Consider the following 19245-nt stretch of genomic DNA (forward strand, 5'->3'; position numbering starts at 1 on the left):
CCTGGGTGGCCGCACGGCAAACCACGCATCTCCCCGGTGACGTCAGACCTCTCTCTAAATGTATCAGAATGAATTTTAAGAGTCCCCTTTAGCCATTTTGTTTGTGCTACCCTCTGTTCTGCTAGCGTGGGAATGAATTCTGGCGATTTACTGCCAACATGGCCTCTACCAGCGCAACAGGTGGTACTGGTGGGGGTAAGAACAATGGTGGTGGGGGCAAGGACAAAAGTGGGCGAGGGAAATGGATGGAAAAACGGGAGTTACAGCCTTTATATCATGTCTTATTAGCTTTATTTATTGTTTATTGGTCTAATATGTGAAGGCGAAAGATTGTATTTCATCTCAAAATATGGTATTTTAGGGGTCAAAAGAGGGACTTTGGCAATGACCAAAGACTGATTGAGGCATTTTTTAGGCAATTTATATGGTATAAGGAACTCGTGCTTGGGGAAATTCGCATTTGGCAGTAGTTTCACCAGACTAATTTTGCCAAGTGCGGGTGCTTACTGTATATGCTACAGGAGTACACAAGCACCATGCAAGTGAATATCTTTTATCAATTTGGTACGAGAATGACTTGCTATATATCCTAAAGATATCATATTGATATATAGCTATCCTGTATCTAAAATCTACCATGATCCACCATATATAGCACATATCTAAATATCGATGCAAAGGATCATTAGTATCATAACACAGAACGTCGTTTACATACTAAATTGATGAGGATGTCCACTACCATGGTGTTTACTCCTCAGCTGACTTGCCTTGACTGATGAAAAAAATGAATCCAAACCAATCTTTGACTTTGAACTGCCATGAATCAGCACAAATTGGATTGACTCGATTCACCTGGTGTAAATAGTTACATTGAAACTAGTGTGGCAAATCAATACAATTCATAAATCGTGTTGATTCTTCATGAATTGAATTTATTTGATTTGTTTGGTGTAAATGCAGCCTAAATCAGTTGATGTAAGGAGGGGAGAGAGCTATAGCAACTAATCAACATGGTGAGACAAGTAGTTTACTTTACTTTTACATCAGAAATACACAAATATTAAACCATAATTTTGTCCAGAAATGGACTGAAATGTTGTATCTGTAAAATAACAAAATTATTATAAGCTTCTTTAGGAAAAAATAAATAAACAAGAAAAAAGAAAGATATCTAGAAAAACAACATCTTTGAAGGCTACCAAACTTTGATGTATTTCCTACATTTTTTTGTTGTGGTGAATGACTGCATTTCTATACATGGCACTTCATTTGTATATACTAGAGATGTGTCGGATGTCTGCCTCCATAACCTCCACAGTAATATTAATATCTGCAATACTATTTGCAACAATGTTTTTAAACAACTAAGATTTCCCTCTGCCTCTGCAACTGCATTTTCAGATAACAGAAGCTCCACATCCACTTAAAAACAGGGATGTTGTGGATCTGAATCAATGAGAATAAAGACGGGTAGGATCGTGTGTGTGTGTGTGTGTGTATTTACCTAGTTGTAGTTTTACAGGGCCTGGGCATTATGGTCGTGTGGTCCCGTCTCCATATCTACACTTATCCAATTTTTCTTTAAAACTATGTACACTCTTTGCTGACACCACTTCCTCACTCAAACTGTTCCAAGTCTCAACACATCTTTGCGGGAAACTAAATTTTTTAACATCTCTCAGACATCGTCCCTTCCTTAGTTTCTTACTATGCGATCTTGTGCTTCTAAAGTCATATTCTTCTCGCAGGATCAGTTTCTCATTATCCACTTCATCCATTCCGTTAATCAATTTATAAACTTGTATCAGATCCTCTCTCTCTTCTCTGCTCCAAGGTTGGTAGATCCATAGCCTTTAGTCTCTCCTCATATGTCATCCCTTTAAATTCTGGAACCATTCTTGTAGCCATTTTTTGTAGTCTCTCTAATTTTCTTATGTGTTTCTTTTATGGGGAGTCCACACAACTCCTGCATATTCCAATCTAGGTCTTATTTTAGTACTTATCAATTTCTTCATCATTTCCTTGTCCATATAGTGAAATGCTACTCCAATATTCCTTAGCAAATTATACGTCTCTCTGAAAATTCTATCAATATGGCTTACCGGTTGATTATTTTCTTCCATTGTCACTCCCAAGTCCTTTTCCTTTTTTACTTTTTCTAGTTCTACTCCATCTCCCATCTTATAGATTCCCACTGGTCGTCTTTCACTTTTCCCATTTCCATGACATGGCTTTTGTCCACATTGAATTCCATCTCCATTTTTGCTCCATTTCCAGATCTTGTTTAAGTCTTCCTGTAGTATTTCACAATCCTCTTTTTGTTTAATGACTCTGCACAGTTTCGCATCGTCCGCAAACAGATTTATGTAGCTGTTCACTCCTCTGGCATGTCATTTATATATACGAGAAAAAGTATTGGTGCCAATACTGACCCTGTGGCACTCCGCTGTCTACTGTTCTCCACTTGGACTTCATATCTTTAACTATCGTCCTTATTTCTCTCCCCCTTAAGTAATTCTTCATCCATCTCAATGTGCTTCCTTTTAAGCCACCCTTCTCCTCTAACTTCCATAGTAATCTTTCATGTGGCACTTTATCAAATGCCTTTTTTAGATCTAAATAAATACAGTCAACCCATCCTCTCTCTCTTGTACTTTATCAACTATTCTAGAGTAGAAACTCAATAAATTTGTTACACATGACCGACCTTTTCTAAAACCAAATTGGCTATTTGATAATATTTTGTTGTCTTCAAGAAACTCAATCCATTGCTTCTTTATTACTTTTTCACACATCTTGCATATTACACTAGTTAGTGATACCGGTCTGTAATTTAAAGGTTCTTCCTTCCTTCCGCTCTTATATATGGGAACCACCTCAGCTCTTTTCCACTCCACTGGCACTGTTCCATTTTCAATTGAGCATTTTATGATGTTGTATATTGGACTTGCTAGTTCTTCCCTACATTCTTTCAGTATTCTGCCTGAGACTTCATCCGGTCCCATTGCCTTTTCCTCATCCAGTTCCGTCATCAACTTTTTATTTCAAGCTTGGTTACTTTAATCTCTTTCATATAGACAGTCTCTCTATTACCCTGTGGTCTTTCAAATTTGGATTCCTTAGTAAAGACCTCATGAAATTTACTATTTAACAGTTCTGCCATACTTTTGGGTCTTCCACCATTCCGTTTTCTCCTTTTAACCTTTCTATTGTTTCTTTTTGTCTTATTTTTCCATTTATGAATCTGTAGAACAATTTTGGTTGTTCCTTACATTTTTCGACAATGTCCTTTTCATAGTTCTTTCTTCTTCCTTTCTCACCTTAGCATATTCATTTCTTGCTGTTTTGAAGTTTTCCTTATTTTCTGGATTTCTGTTTCTTCTCCACCTTTTCCATGCTCCATCTCATTTCTCCTTTGCCCTAGCACATCTTGCATTAAACCAATCTTTCTTTCCTTCTTCTTTAGGTCTATATTTCGGGACATATTCCTGACCCCAGTTTTGTATATTTCCAAAAATAAGTTATATTTCTCTTGAACCGTTAATGAGTTTTCCATCTCCTCCCAGTTTACGTTTTTAAAATAGTTCTTGAGATTCTCAATATCAGCCTTTCTGTAATTTAATCGGTCTCCTTTGTATGACTCATCTCTATCTTCCTTTCCTTCTTCTATATCCATTTCTAATATTACATGGTCACTCTTTCCCAATGGGCACTTGTATCTTATATCATCGTTAATTGGTATATCCCTTGTAAAAACTAGGTCTAATTTTGCCGGCTCATCGTTTCCTCTGAATCTTGTGTTTTCCTTTACTCTTTGGACCATCAAATTATCTATCATTAGGTTCAGGAATCTATCTCCACAGGCATCTTCCCCCATACCACTTTCATAATTTTCCCAGTCTACCTCCTTACAGTTGAAATCTCCTACCAATATCACTTTTCTCCTTTCCTTAATGATTCTTGTAAGACTCCTTATTGTGTCATCTATCATGTCTCTACATTCTTGGTTAGTCCATGAGTTTGTTTTTGGTGGCACATATGTTCTAATGATTGTTAACTCCTTTTTATTAATATGTATCTTAACATACAGTATTTCTGATTTTCCTTCCCCAAACTCCACTTGATTTACCACTATGTGTGTGTGTGTGTGTGTGTGTGTGTGTGTGTGTGTGTGTGTGTGTGTGTGTGTGTGTGTGTGTGTGTGTGTGTGTGTGTATTTACCTAGTTGTAGTTTTACAGGGCCTGGGCTTTATGCTCGTGTGGCCCCGTCTACATATCTACACTTATCCAATCTTACTTTAAAAGTATACACACTCGTTGCAGACACTACTTCTTCATTTAAACTGTTCCACGTCTCAATACATCTTTATGGAAACTATATTTTTACATCTCTCAGACATCTTCCTTTTCTCAGCTTTTTACTATGCGATCTTGTGCTTCGAATGTCATATTCTTCTCTCAGGATCAGTTTCTCATTATCCACTTGGTCCATTCCATTGATCAATTTATAAACTTGTATCAGATCTCCTCTCTCCCTCCTTTGTTCCAGGGTTGGCAGATCCATAGCCTTTAGTCTCTCCTCATATGTCATCCCTTCAAATTCTGGAACCATTCTTGTAGCCATTTTTTGTAGTCTCTCCAACTTTCTTATGTGTTTCTTTATATGAGGGGTCCACACTACTCCTGCATATTCCAATCTGGGTCTTATTATAGTACTTAACAATTTCTTCATCATTTCTTTGTCCATGTAGTGAAATGCTACTCCAATATTCCTTAGCAAATTATATATGTTTCTCTAAAAATTCTATCAATATGGCTTACCGGTTGATTGTTTTCTTCCATCGTCACTCCCAAGTCCTTTTCCTTTTTACTTTCTCTAGTTCTACTCCATCTCCCATCTTATAGATTCCCACGGGTCGTCTTTCATTCTTTCCCATTTCCATGACTTGGCTTTTGTTCACACTGAATTCCATTTTCCAATTTTTACTCCATTCCCAGATCTTATTTAGGTCTTCTTGCAGTATTTCACAATCCTCCTTTTGCTTTATAACCCTGCACAGTTTCGTATCATCTGCAAACAGATGTATGTAGCTGTTCACTCCTTCTGGCATGTCATTAATATAAATGAGGAAAAGTATTGGTGCCAATACTGACCCCTGTGGCACTCCGCTTTCTACTGCTCTCCACTTGGACTTTATATCTTTAACTACCGTCCTTATTTCTCTCCCCCTCAAATAACTTTCTATCCATCTCAATGTGCTTCCTTTAAGCCACCCTTCTCCTCTAACTTCCATAGTAATCTTGCATGTGGCACTTTGTCAAATGCCTTTTTTAAATCCAAATAAATAGTCAACCCATCCCTCTCTCTCTTGTACTCTTTAGAATAGAAACTCAATAAATTAGTTACACACGACCGTCTTTTTCGAAAACCAAATTGGCTATTTGATATTAATTTATTGTCTTCAAGGAACTCGATCCATTGTTTCTTTATTATTCTTTCACACATCTTGCATATTACACTAGTTAGTGATACCGGTCTGTAATTTAAAGGTTCTTCTTTCCTTCTGCTCTTATATATGGGAACCACCTCAGCTCTTTTCCATTCTACTGGTACTGTTCCATTTTCTATTGATTATTTTATGATGTTGTATATAGGACTTGCTAGTTCTTCCCTACATTCTTTCAGTATTCTGCCTGAGACTTCATCCGGTCCCATTGCCTTCTCTTCATCCAGTTCCTTCATTAACTCTTTTATTTCAAGCTTGGTTACTTTAATCTCTTTCATACAGACTGTCTCTCTATTATCCTGTGGCCTTTCAAATTTGGATTCCTTAGTAAAGACATCCTGGAATTTATTATTCAATAGTTCTGCCATACTTTTTGGGTCTTCCACTATCCCGTTCTCTCCTTTTAACCTTTCTATTGTTTCTTTTTGCCTAATTTTTCCATTTATGAATCTGTAGAACAATTTTGGTTGCTCCTTACATTTTTCAACAATGTCCTTTTCAAAGTTCTTTTCCTCTTCCTTCCTCACCTTAACCTTTATACCCCGCCATAAAATGAGTGGGTGATTTAAAAATACGTAGATAAAAACGGGTTGCAAATTGCAAAAAGATTTCCCTTGACTCCTTTAGTGTTCAGTCTAATTATTTTAACAAACACTGCCACAATTATATATCATTAGAAAGCTTAGAAGTTGCTCTTTCCTGAAGTATAAAAATTAGTGACCAAATTTAACTTATACATGTATGAAAAAATCAATCAAAAGTGAAAAAAATTGAGGGCATGATAAACTTATAAAGGTATTCTTTTATTTCCTTCATTTTTGCCAAGAAAAAAATCAGCAAAGCTCATGATTTCTGTATCATTTTGAAAGATAATGAGTTTCCTTTGATATAATGTATTCATTATGAAAAATAAAGCAAGCAGATATGCATAATGTAGTATAATAAAAATGAAGACTTGGAGGAGAGAATGAACAAAGAATGCAAAGAGGTTTCTCTCTCTCTTACCAATTGGAATCACTAATTTTTTAAAAACTTAGAAGGTATAAAATGCTTCTTGACATGACTTATTCATAAATACAGAAAAAAAAAGAACAGGAACTATTCATAAAATTAGCATTTGAGAATGGTAAACCAATTGGAAAAAAATGTATTCAAAACTTCCCCACAAAAATAATAATAGTAACATTTCAAGCTAATCATGGTGTAAGAATGTGGAAAAAAAGGTCAAGTGAAGTGTGCAGCCTACCTATTCCTGTAGCTTCTTATGGTTGGATGGGAAGCATTCTGGGCAAAATCCCTTGTTACACTTGGGGCACATGTAACAAGTTCTGGCACGTTTTGGATGAGGAGCAGAACAGTCTCTCTTCTTGCCTACAGGTAACCTTTTCATATCATGATCAATATCTGGTGGTGATATTGCATGACTAGGACCTGCTGCTGGCTGGGATGAGAGTCTGCTGGCTTGAATTTGCACCTGAGTGCAGTGAACTTTGATAGGCTTTGCTGTAGAGTATTTGTCAGCAATTGATTCAATTATGTTGACCATGAACTGGTATCTTGAAAGAATGGGTTTATGAGATGTTTTTTTTTTTTATATGCTATATAACTGTTGAGACAAGCTGTACCAAACAAAGAAAAAGCACTCTTTGTTGTCCATTTCGGTGTTTTTCTTTCACCAAGGTATGAACACAGCTTTGCGTCTTTCAGGTCGACACCTCCCATTACCTTGTTATAGTCTGCAACAATGCAAGGTAATTCCTTGTTTCCTTTCCGTGGCCTTTCCACAGTAGTGAACCCTGCTTTGGCCACTGTAGAGAGAAGCACAGGGATCTTTTTGCCATCCCTGTATGCTACACAGAGTAAGGGTCCTTTTTTTCTCTCTGAAACCTGATGTTGCCCTAACTTTGCACGTACAGCTTCATCAGGCAGACCTTTCCTGTTTACCCTAACTGTGCCTGTCGCTGTAATATGTTTCTGCCACAAGTCCTCAAACAATTTAGGTGAAGAAAAGTAATTGTCTAAGCCAAGATGGTTACCACGGTAAAAGACATCTGCCTTACCTAGAAGCCTCATCACAAGATCATACGTGACACCCTCTTCACTGACTGGTAAATGTTTTTTTCCTTTGTACACCTCGAAGGTTACAGTGTATCCTGAATCAGCTTCACACAAACACCACATCTTCAACCCAAAGCGTGCGTGATGCTTATTAGGCATATACTGCCTCAAATTAGGGGTTTTACCCCGGAACACAAACACCAAACCTTCAACCCAAAGCGTGCGTGATGCTTATTAGGCATATACTGCCTCAAATTAGGGATTTTACCCCGGAACCCAATGATGCTTTCATCAATAGAAATTTTGCGTCCTGGGATATAATTATCCTTGACACTTTCTGAAAATTATCTATAAGGGGTTGGATTTTGTATAACTGATACGCAGGGTCTTCTTTTGGAGGCATTCTTCTGTTGTCATTGAAATTAATAAACTTTAGCAGCAGCTCAAACCTTTCCCTGTTGAGGTGAGCACTGAACCAGGGAGTTGACTGACTAGTGTTAGAACAGTTCCAGTATGATCTGAGAGTTGGTTTCCTAATTAGTCCCATATTCATATTCACTGCTAAAAAAGTCATAAACTCTCCTGGCTCTGCCTTACCTTGTTTGATCCATAAATGGACCAAAGACTTTGGCTTTTCACGTAGGTACGTGGCATTTTCATGAATCCACTGTTCTATATATCTGTTCATTTCCATGACCATCTTGTCTATTATATCACTAGTAAAATACATTCTGAAATACTCTGTAGGTATGGCATCACTCTTGGGTGGATGTTTGAGTCCACTGGCTCCTGTAAAAGGAACAGGAGGAGGCCCACCCTCCCGTATGCACAGTCTGTGCAGACGACGCATCAGCTGACTGTCTTGCCTCACCATCATTACTATCACTGCCACTGCTTGCTGTGACAGTAGCAGAATCATCATCACTTTCTACTTCCCTGACAGCTAAGTCGTCTAGATCTATTTCTTCCTCACTGGTGTCAGCATAGTCATCAAATTCAACTTCTAGGTCAGAAACACAGAGCGTCACCACTCCCTCCTCATCCACCTCCATCATGCCAGCAGAACCTTGCCCTCTTATCTAAGCCAAGAAAAATACGAAAATAACAAATCTCAGTATTGTCATGCATTGTAAAATGTTACTGCAGTACTTATCTACCAATGGAAATGCATGTCTATCCTCTGTCTCGCCTAGAAATTGGTAATAAATCATATAACACAGCAAACTCACGATGGCGCACTTGCCTGAATCACGCCTGCCGCCTGCACAGCTTCATAAACAAATGCTTGTAAAAGCTGACCTGTGATTGGCAAAGCGTCCACCATCTTGAAAACAATGGACCAATCACAGGCCTTGATGTATGAAAGATAGCCTCAAACATAAACAAACTCTACGTCATAAAATAAGCGCAGAATTTGAAACGCGCCACGATCGTGCCTACCAGGGTCTACTGTATAAGCCATGAACGTGCCTACTGGGTTATAAGGGTTAACATATTAATTTCTCGCTGCCCTGAAGTTTTCCTTATTTACTGGATTTCTATTTCTCCTCCACCTTTTCCATGCTCCATCTCTTTTCTCCTTTGCCCTAGCACATCTTACATTAAACCAATCTTTCTTTCCTTCTTCTTTAGGTGTATATTTCGGGACATATTCCCTGACTCCTGTTTTGTATATTTCCAAAAATAAGTTATACTTCTCTTGCATCATCTCTGAGTTTTCCATCTCCTCCCAGTTTACATTTTTTAAATAGTTCTTGAGATTCTCAATATCAGCCTTTCTGTAATTTAATCGGTCTCCTTTGTATGAATCGTCTCTATCTTCCTTTCCCTCTTCTATATCCATTTCTAATATTACATGGTCACTCTTTCCCAATGGGCACTTATATCTTATATCATCATTCATTTGTATACCCCTTGTAAAAATTAGGTCCAATCTCGCCAGCTCGTCGTTTCCTCTGAATCTTGTGCATTCCTTTACTCTCTGGTCCATCATATTGTCTATCATTAGGTTCAGGAATCTTTCTCCCCAAGCTTCTTCCCCCATACCACTTTCATAATTTTTCCAATCCACTTCTTTACAGTTGAAATCTCCTACTAATATCACTTTTCTCCTTTCTTTAACGATTCTCGTTAGACTCCTTATTGTGTCATCTATCATGTCTTTATATTCTTGATTGGTCCATGAATTTGTTTTTGGTGGCACATATGTTACAATGATTGTTAACTCTTTTTTATTAATATGCATCTTAACATACAGTACTTCTGCTTTTCCTTCCCCACATTCCACTTGGTTTATCACTATCTCCTTCCTTAACATTATCATGACTCCTCCTCCTTTACCCCCTCCGTCTCTTCTCCATACATTATATCTATTATGCAAGTCTATTTTGATTGCCTCATTTAGTTTTGTTTCAGCCAGGCATACAATATCCGGATTTTCTTTTTTTATGTAATCTCTTAATTATAATTTACTCGATAAAACCCGTCTATGTTTGTATACATAATTTTTAGTATCTTGCCTTTATCATTTTTAGTTAAACTTGTTCCACTTTTTTTCTCTTCCTTCTCGTTTATATACCATTTCCTTATCCTGTCTCCTAGAATTCTCCAAAAAAAAAATGCCTTTTTTTCCTCTTCTGATCTTTCATTATTTTTTTCCCTTACTGCTGCCGCCAGTTCGTTGTATCTCTTCCTTTCTTCCTCATTTCTATTTTTCTTTATATAGATATCCTTGCAGCCTTCTGTTTTTCTAAGTTTTGTTGTTCTATATAATATTTCTTTTGTTGCTGTTTGTAATTTTAGTAGTATTTTAATTGGTCTCATTTTTCCTTCTTGATATGGTCCCATTCTGTTTATTTCTTCTACTTCCTCTTCTAAGTTCTGCCTATCTTTGTCAATTAGACTTTTTAGTAGGTCTTTGACTGATTTCATTTCTTCTTTTTCTCTTCTTGGTCTACATTTTATATTTTTTTCTTTTATTCCAAATACGATTATACTTCTTTTTTTTCTGCAATTTCTCTAACTACATTTTCTTTTGTCTTGAGGACTCCTATCATTTTGTTTGTCATATTTTCTTCTTTTTCTTTTAGTTGTTCTTGAATCACCTCCTGAAAATCAGCCTTATCTTTCTTATCTTGGACTCTCCATGCTTGTACTTCTTTTTTAATCACGTTCTGTACTCATTCCTCTTCTTTGTTTACTAGATCTTTCAGCTTCTCTTTTTCTTTCTCGGCTTTACCGAGTCCTTTTTCCATCTGTTTCTTGTAGTTAGCTACTTTCTTTTCAGTTCTTCGTTTTTCGCTCTTACCTTAGCTTCGTTTTCTTCCACTTTTTTTTATTCTTTCTCTCAGTTTTATAAACTCTTTTCCTGTTCTTCATTCTCTTTCATTCCCATACTCTCCTTTATCAATTTATCTAGTTTACATTCAATAGTCAACACTCTCTTAAATAGTGAAGTATTCGCCGTATCAAAACCTTCGAATGCGCTCTCTCCCTCATCAACAGTCATCATCTTCTTTCATTCTTTCCCTAGTCTCATACCTGCATTTTGATGGAATCTCTACTTTACTCATAATTCATTAACAGTTGATTTCATGAAAAATTAGTCCACACTACTTGCCCAGGCCACTGTAAATACTATACAATAGGTAGTGAAGATCAGCTGATTGTCTGACTATGTGCAAAGAAAAAAAAGCATACGTTAAACTATACATGAAACACAATCCAAACACATTCACTTGTCATATTGAAATTATGTTTGATGAATACTAGGAGAGGAGGCAGAGAACTAATAAGGTGAGATGGGGAGATATAAATAGAACAAGCTAGCCAGTCATAACCACAAAAGAGATTGTGTGCACTTACACGAACAATGAGCACTTAATGGTTAAATAAGAAATCAGTGGGTCTGAAATGGATGAATTCTATTTAATTATTTTTTATGAGGAAAAAAATTCAGCATTTATACAAATTGTAATTCATACAGCCTCTTGGAAAGGATTGTGTATTAACAGCATGATTCCACTGTACATAGGTTTTGTTCCCATTATGCATTTAAACAGCAAATAGTGGAGATAACAGGTATAAATATCATGATGTGAAATAAAATTAGAACTGCTGAAGTCGTAATCAATATAAGGTAAATTTTTAAAAATCAAAAGATGCATGATCATTATGGATAACTATTAAAACTAAAAAATTTTGTCAACCCTGCAAAATGAAACCACAAGGAGTAATATCAATGACAACATTTTAAGAATAGCTAGCCATACCTGAAGTCTACACCATCAATATTTTCATGGTAGTCAATGAAGGGCTTGATTCCATTAATCATTCCAATTGGCATCTTATCAATTTCATCGAAGATGAACAAAGACCTCTGACAGTTGCTCACATTTCCTCTTATCCAGTCTTGTAAGTGAAGCTGTAGATGAAATATTGTAAATTAATAATTTCCTCAATTTCTATCATCTTTCTGCAGAACATCAAATTTTCTTATTTACCTTGGCCTATATAAGTTCACTTCAGGACAAATCATCAGGAGTGGATTAATTCTCATACCTCACCACACTGGTTAATTGTATCTTACTCTGAAGATGCTAGTGGGCTTTTGAGGTTACAACTACTTTACTCATGTCCAGTATCTATTCTTGAATAAAGGGCATGTGAAAGGAGACAAATCTAAGATTATCTTTATAAAACCTTGGACACATGACATTTCACTTATGAACTGAGCATGCTAATCACTATATCAGTGGGCAGTTGAATATTTCTACTTAAATAAGAGAGCTAAATGTAGCTTTTATTAAAGGAACATACCTTAATTAAGTTTCTGCACTTCAGTTTCAACTAAACCATTTAAGTTTGCACAATATATATATGTTAGATTAAAAACCATATACTTTAACATACCTTATAAATATCCGTCTGTTGTTCATGAGGAAAGTGGACTGTACTAACAAATACATGAACATAGTCACTCTTCATTCCCAGTTTGTATATGCTCTCTGCAATGAATCTTGACACAAAATTCTTCCCTCCTCCAGTCCATCCGTGAAAACTTAAAACAAGAGCCTGTGATAGGGAAATGAAACTAAATGAGAGAGAGAGAGAGATTGGGTGAACACATATGGACAGTACAGTCAAACCTCACTTAACCCATACAGTGTTGTCGTTTACCAGAAAGAAGATTCATGGTAAGTTGCATTTTTTTTTATAGCTTTTTATTTACTGCATATAATCTAAAAAAATCATAAATTGCTTCATATATATATATATATATATATATATATATATATATATATATATATATATATATATATATATATATAATGTTCACCACCAGCTTTGGCTTTCCTCTCCCTTCACTGACCACCCTGGTGAACTAGCCTTCAACTTTGCTATCCTTCATGACCTAGAGCAACTGGTGCAACACCCTACTCGTATTCCTGACCGTCTTGGAGACACGCCCAACATTCTTAATCTCTTCCTCACCCTTCTGCTTATGCTGTCACCCTTTCATCTCCGTTGGGCTCCTCTGATCACAATCTCATTTCTGTATCTTGTCCTATTTTTCCAATCCCTCCGCAGGATCCCCCAAAGCGAAGGTACCTCTGGCGTTTTGCCTCTGCCAGTTGGGGGGACCTGAGGAGGTATTATGTTGATTTTCCCTGGAATGATTATTGCTTCAGTGTCAGAGACCCATCTCTTTGTGCTGAACGCATAACAGAGGTGTTAGTATCTGGCATGGAGGCGTACATTCCTCATTCTTTTTCTCAACCTAAACCTTCTAAACCTTGGTTTAACTCAGCCTGTTCTCGTGCTATACATGATAGAGACGTTGCCCACAAAAGGTACTTGAGCATTCCATCTCCTGAATCTCATGCACTTTATATCTCTGCCCGGAATCATGCCAAGTCTGTTCTTCAACTTGCCAAACACTCTTTCATAAATAGGAAATGTCAAAATCTTTCAAACTTAAACTCTCCTCGTGACTTCTGGCATCTAGCCAAATACATCTCAAATAACTTCACTTCTTCATCTTTCCCTCCTTTATTTCATCCTGATGGCACCACTGCCATCTCTTTTGTCTCTAAAGCTGAACTCTTTTCTCAAACTTTTGCTCACAACTCCACCTTGGACGATTCTGGGCTTGTCCCTCCCTCTCCTCCTCCCTCTGACTATTTCATGTCTACAATCAAAATTCTTCGTAATGATATTTTCCATGCCCTTGCTGGCCTAAACCCTCGGAAGGCTTATGGACCTGATGGGGTCCCTCCTATTGTTCTCAAAAACTGTGCTTCTGTGCTTGCACCTTGCCTGGCCAAACTCTTCCAACTTTGTCTATCGACTTGTACCTTTCCTTCCTGCTGGAAGTTTGCCTACATTCAGCCTGTTCCTAAAAAGGGGTTCTAACCCCTCAAACTACCGTCCTATAGCTTTAATCTCTTGCTTGTCTAAAGTTTTTTAATCTATCCTGAATAGGAAGATTCTCAAACATCTGTCACTTCACAATCTTCTGTCTGATCGCCAGTATGGCTTCCGTCAAGGTCGCTCTACTGGTGATCTTCTGGCTTTCCTTACTGAGTCTTGGTCATCCTCTTTTAGAGATTTCAGTGAAACTTTTGCAGTTGCATTAGACATATCAAAAGCTTTTGATAGAGTCTGGCATAAAGCTTTGATTTCAAAACTGCCCTCCTACGGCTTCTATCCTTCTCTCTGCAACTTTATCTCAAGTTTCCTTTCTGACCGCTCTATTGCTGCTGTGGTAGACGGCTACTGTTCTTCTCCTAAACCTATTAATAGTGGTGTTCCTCAGGGTTCTGTCCTGTCAACCACTCTCTTTCTATTATTCATTAATGACCTTCTTAACCAAACTTCTTGCCCTATCCACTCCTACGCTGATGATACTACCCTACATCTTTCCACGTTCTTTCAGAGACGTCCAACCCTTCAGGAAATCAACAGTTCACGCGGGGATGCCACATAACGCCTGACTTCCGATATTTCTAAGATTTCCGATTGGGGCAGAGAAAATCTAGTAGTTTTCAATGCCTCAAAAACTCAATTCCTCCATCTATCAACTCGACACAACCTTCTAGACAACTATCCTCTCTTCTTCAATGACACTCAACTGTCTCCCTCTTCCACAATGAATATCCTCGGTCTGTCGCTCATAATCTTAACTGGAAACTTCACATCTCATCTCTTGCTAAAAGAAGCTTCTATGAAGTTAGGTGTTCTGAGGCGTCTCTGACAGTTTTTCTCGCCCCTGCAACTGCTTACTCTGTATAAGGGCCTTATCCGTCCCTGTATGGAGTACTCTTCGCATGTTTGGGGGGTTTCCAGTCACACAGCTTTGCTTGATAGGGTGGAATCGAAAGCTCTTCATCTCATCAACTCCCCTCCTCTGACTAACTGTCTTCAGTCTCTTTCTCACCGCAGAAATGTTGCATCCCTTTCTATATTTTATCGCTATTTTCATGCTAACTGTTCTACTGATCTTGCTAACTTCGTGCCTCCCCTCCTCCTGCGGCCACGCTGCACAAGGCTTTCTTCTTCCTCTCATCCCTATTCTGTCCAACTCTCTAATGCAAGAGTTAACCAGTACGCTCAATCATTCATCCCTTTCACTGGTAAACTCTGGAACTCCCTCCCTGCATCTGTATTTCCGAATTCCTACAACTTGTCATCTTTTAAGAGGGAGGTATCGAGGCATTTGCTCCCCTAATTCTGGCTGACGGTTATGGCACTTTTTGAAGTCTTTGGAGAGCCAGCGCCCAAGTGGGCCTTTTTCTAACTTTCTTTTTTTTTGCCCTTGCCTCTTCCCTACATAAAAAAAAAAAAAAAAAAAAATATATATATATATATATATATATATATATATATATATATATATATATATATATATATATATATATATATATATATATATATATATATATACAGGCAACCCCGTTTAACGAAGGTTCACACAACGAAATTTCGCTATAACGAAGGTTTCATTTTACTACCATCTGCTCGTTTAACGAACACCAAACTCGCTTTAACGAAGTTTTATCCAGGTAATTTTTTTTCCAAATTTGAAAGCCCCACTGTATCATGCAAGCTGACAGGCTTTTGAATACATCAGGAGCTGCTGGTACTAAGGCCTGCCTCAGGAGAAATCCTTAGACACCTGTAGAATAAAAATCAAGATCAAGCCTCTTGTGGACAACACAGGCTCTGCCGATACAAAGGCCTGACTCAGAAGAAATTCTGTGTCACCTGTAGCATCAAGATCAAGATCACACGCACCACTCACTGCCCAGTCAAAACATAACAGCGTCACCAGCAGCTCATCTTCCTTAGTTCAACTTACCACCAAAACACCCTGCTATGTGGCCTAACGTTCCTAAGAAGACCAGGAAGTGTCTTACTCTCGAAGTGAAGCTGGGTATTATTCACAGACAAGAGAAAGGCCAGAAAACTAATAACATTGCTTCCCACCATGGCTTGACTTCATCTACTGTCTACTATTTTCAAGTCAAGAAACTCTATTAAGAAGGCTAGTGACACCTCATTTTCCTTGCAAGCTAAAAGAACCACCTGAACTCGTGACTCTACAATGGATAAAATAGAAAGCCTTGTGGAAATGTGGTACATAAGTTTTGTATGCAGTACCATGATGCGCACTTTGTTTACATTCCACAGGTTGCTGGTTAGTGTATTTCCCGTTTCACTCTCCCTCCCTTCATAAAGTTAAGATCATCAACATTACATACATACATTAGTGTACATACATACATTAGTGTACATACATACATTAGTGTACATTATAATGGCTTAAATTAAACTACCTAAATGTTTAACTTCATAATTTTTACTTTCATTAAACCTTTTACTGTACTATGATGCATTCTCACTTTGCTTACTCTCAATGGAAGTTCAAATCAGGGGTTAAACTTGTTATAATCGGTTCGCTTAACGAAGTTTCGCTTAACGAAGTGTTTTTTAGGAACGTAACCCCTTCGTTAAATGGGGGTTGCCTGTATATATATATCATTCAAATGTGATGAGCCAAAGTGTGGCTACCATGCCATACATGTTATCAAATACTTTATCTTCTGAGAGCTCATGATGTCAGACTAAGGAAGGGAATCTTATATTTACATTTTTTTTAATCTTCTATTCTCTACTTTACATCTACTAGATGTCATGGTTACCAAAATATCACAGGTTGAATGAGGTAGTATCATCGGTTTACATGGCCTTGTGTCCAATCAGGTTCAGCAGCCTTGGCTAGAGCGAGAGAAAACGGGCCCCTTGTATCCTCTTTCTCTATCTCTCATGCCGCCTGTTCTGATACCACTCTCATTTAAAAGTTGCCTCCCCGTAATATGGCGAGAGACCCGAGGTATAGAAGTAAGGCATGTGTGAGAGGTTGCGGAATCAGACACCATGAAATTACTGTAGCTCCTACCATTCATCATTGGTGACACAGTGACGTAGAGCATATGTTTACTGCTGAGCGAGTGTTGCCAGCTCACAAGCAAAGAAAACGGGAAGAAAATAGCCAAAATATAGCCATAAAAAGCCTAAACGTCTATTGACGTACCCTGAGTTTTGCGTGATGAATGTCTATCGATGTGTCCCGAGTTTTGCGGGTTAAGTTGTTATTTTGGGTAATATAGTTCATTTACATAATGCATACAATAAACATTGCATTTATTTTATATTAAATCTATATTTGGTTAGTATTTAAAGCAGGTTAATTTTTTTGGTGGGTTAAATTCATATCATAAGAACGAATTAATTCTATTTCCATTAATTTCTATGAGAAAAATTGATTTGATATACGATTTTTTTTATATACAACGATCGTCATGGAACAAATCAAAATCGTATGTTGAGGTACCACTGTATATGCAAGACGACGTATGCGTCAAGAAAAAACAAAATAAAACCCTAAGTATGCTTCAATTCCTACTGAAGTATTCAGTACTAGAAATAAATGTATAAATATAAAGATTCATTCCTGCCTTGTCATAAACTTATATGTCAGTGTTAGTGGCAAATCTTATACAGTGGTACCTTGGAGTACGAACACTTTTGAGTACGAACAATTTGGATTACGAACAAAAAAAATTGTGGTTTTTTTTTTATGCATTGGAGGACGAACTTTATTTTGGAGTGCGAACAATAACAAATGCAGTGAATAGATGCTGGAGCACCACGCTGCCTCAGTGCCTCAGGAGTGTTGTTTGCAGTTGTTTGGCTGTTGTTTTGTAGTACCGGGGATAAAAATATTAATTTTTTTTAGTTATTAAGATCACTGCCTAGCATAGCAGCACACATAGTCACGAGACATACAGACAGACGCATGGAAGATTCTAGAAGGTTTGAGGGGAAGAGAGAGTATCCAGCTCATGAATTAAAAGCCTTAACCCTTATAGCCCGTCACAAACGATCATGGCTCTATGTTAGAGCCCGTCAAACATGATCATGGCACTTTTCAGAAGCTGCGCTCCTTTATGCCGCACAGTTTGTTTATGCTTGAGGCTATCTGTCATATATCGAGGCCTGTCATTGGCCTATTGTTTTCAAGATGGTGGACACTTAGCCAATAATGCATCAGTTTTTACAAAGATATGTTTGTGTAGGTGTGAGGGTGCCAAGCCTAAGGATGGTGAGAGCACTTATGTCAGTATGCTGTATTTTATCATTTTTTATGTATTTCTTGGTGAGATATAAGATATACATGTATTTCCATGAATAAGTAAGCAGTTCAGAAACATATTATGATGCATGACAATATTGGAATCGTTATTTTTATCTCGTTATTGGTTTAGATAAGAGTGCATAGTGCTGGCTTGATGGAGTCGGCTGGGGAGGATGTGTTGACGCTTGTTTCTGGCAGTGAAGTTGAATTTTCATATTACAATTTGCTTACTTCTCTGATTTATTTTCCATAATGAATACAGTATATCAAAGAAAAAGAGTGTGTGGTGCTGGCTTGATGGAGTCACATGAGGAGGATGTGGTGATGCTTGTTTCTGACCACGAGAAGTTGAAATTTCATTAATTACATTTTGCTTACTTTCCTGCTTTATTTTCCTATCTTCTATAGTTATAGCATAATAGTAGTAGTAGTATATATAGTAATAGTATGCAAAAAAGTAAGAAATTAGGTGAAAAATAGATTTTTTGGTCTTGGAAGGTGGTTTGGAACGAATTATAATTTCTTCCATAAGAATACATGTATTTTGATGCTTTGGAGTAAGAACAAAATTTTGAACGAATTAAGTTCGTATTCAAAAGCAAAAAACAAAATTCAAGGATGTACAAATGTTCTAAAAAAGAATGGTATATTTACGTACTAAATACTATTCAAGGAGGTACGTATATGTACACTGTTTGGGTTAACATGCACCTTCCAAACAAGTGATTCACATATGAGCAAAGAAATTTTGACTTACTTAACAATCAACATTTCACTTAACAAGCGATGTTTCAAGATTTGTGATTTCTGTCCCTAAGCAAAGGCTCCTTTCTACCTAGTCATGAGGATTGAGTCTTTATGGGACTAATGGCTAGCTCCTCCTTTTGGTTAACATAACATAACATAAATAATAGGATAACAAAGGGCCACCAGGGCCCATCTAGGTTATCCGGTATCAGTCGCACAGCGACCATGTCA

At 37.4% G+C, this 19245-nt stretch overlaps 1 protein-coding gene across 1 annotated transcript in view; it reads right to left on the reverse strand.

Moving 5' to 3' along the window:
- The window catches only part of LOC123515173 (torsin-1A-like), a 94729-nt gene that overhangs the window by 63067 nt on the left and 12417 nt on the right, over nucleotides 1–19245 (reverse strand). The window contains exons 3-4 of the mRNA XM_045273681.1: nucleotides 12480–12641; nucleotides 11840–11991 (exon numbers count right to left, since the gene is read on the reverse strand). Coding sequence (XP_045129616.1) covers nucleotides 11840–11991; nucleotides 12480–12641 — 314 coding nt within the window. The remainder of the gene's footprint in view (nucleotides 1–11839; nucleotides 11992–12479; nucleotides 12642–19245) is intronic.

The sequence above is a fragment of the Portunus trituberculatus genome, chromosome 38, assembly GCF_017591435.1.
Source record: "Portunus trituberculatus isolate SZX2019 chromosome 38, ASM1759143v1, whole genome shotgun sequence".
NCBI lineage: Eukaryota > Metazoa > Arthropoda > Malacostraca > Decapoda > Portunidae > Portunus > Portunus trituberculatus.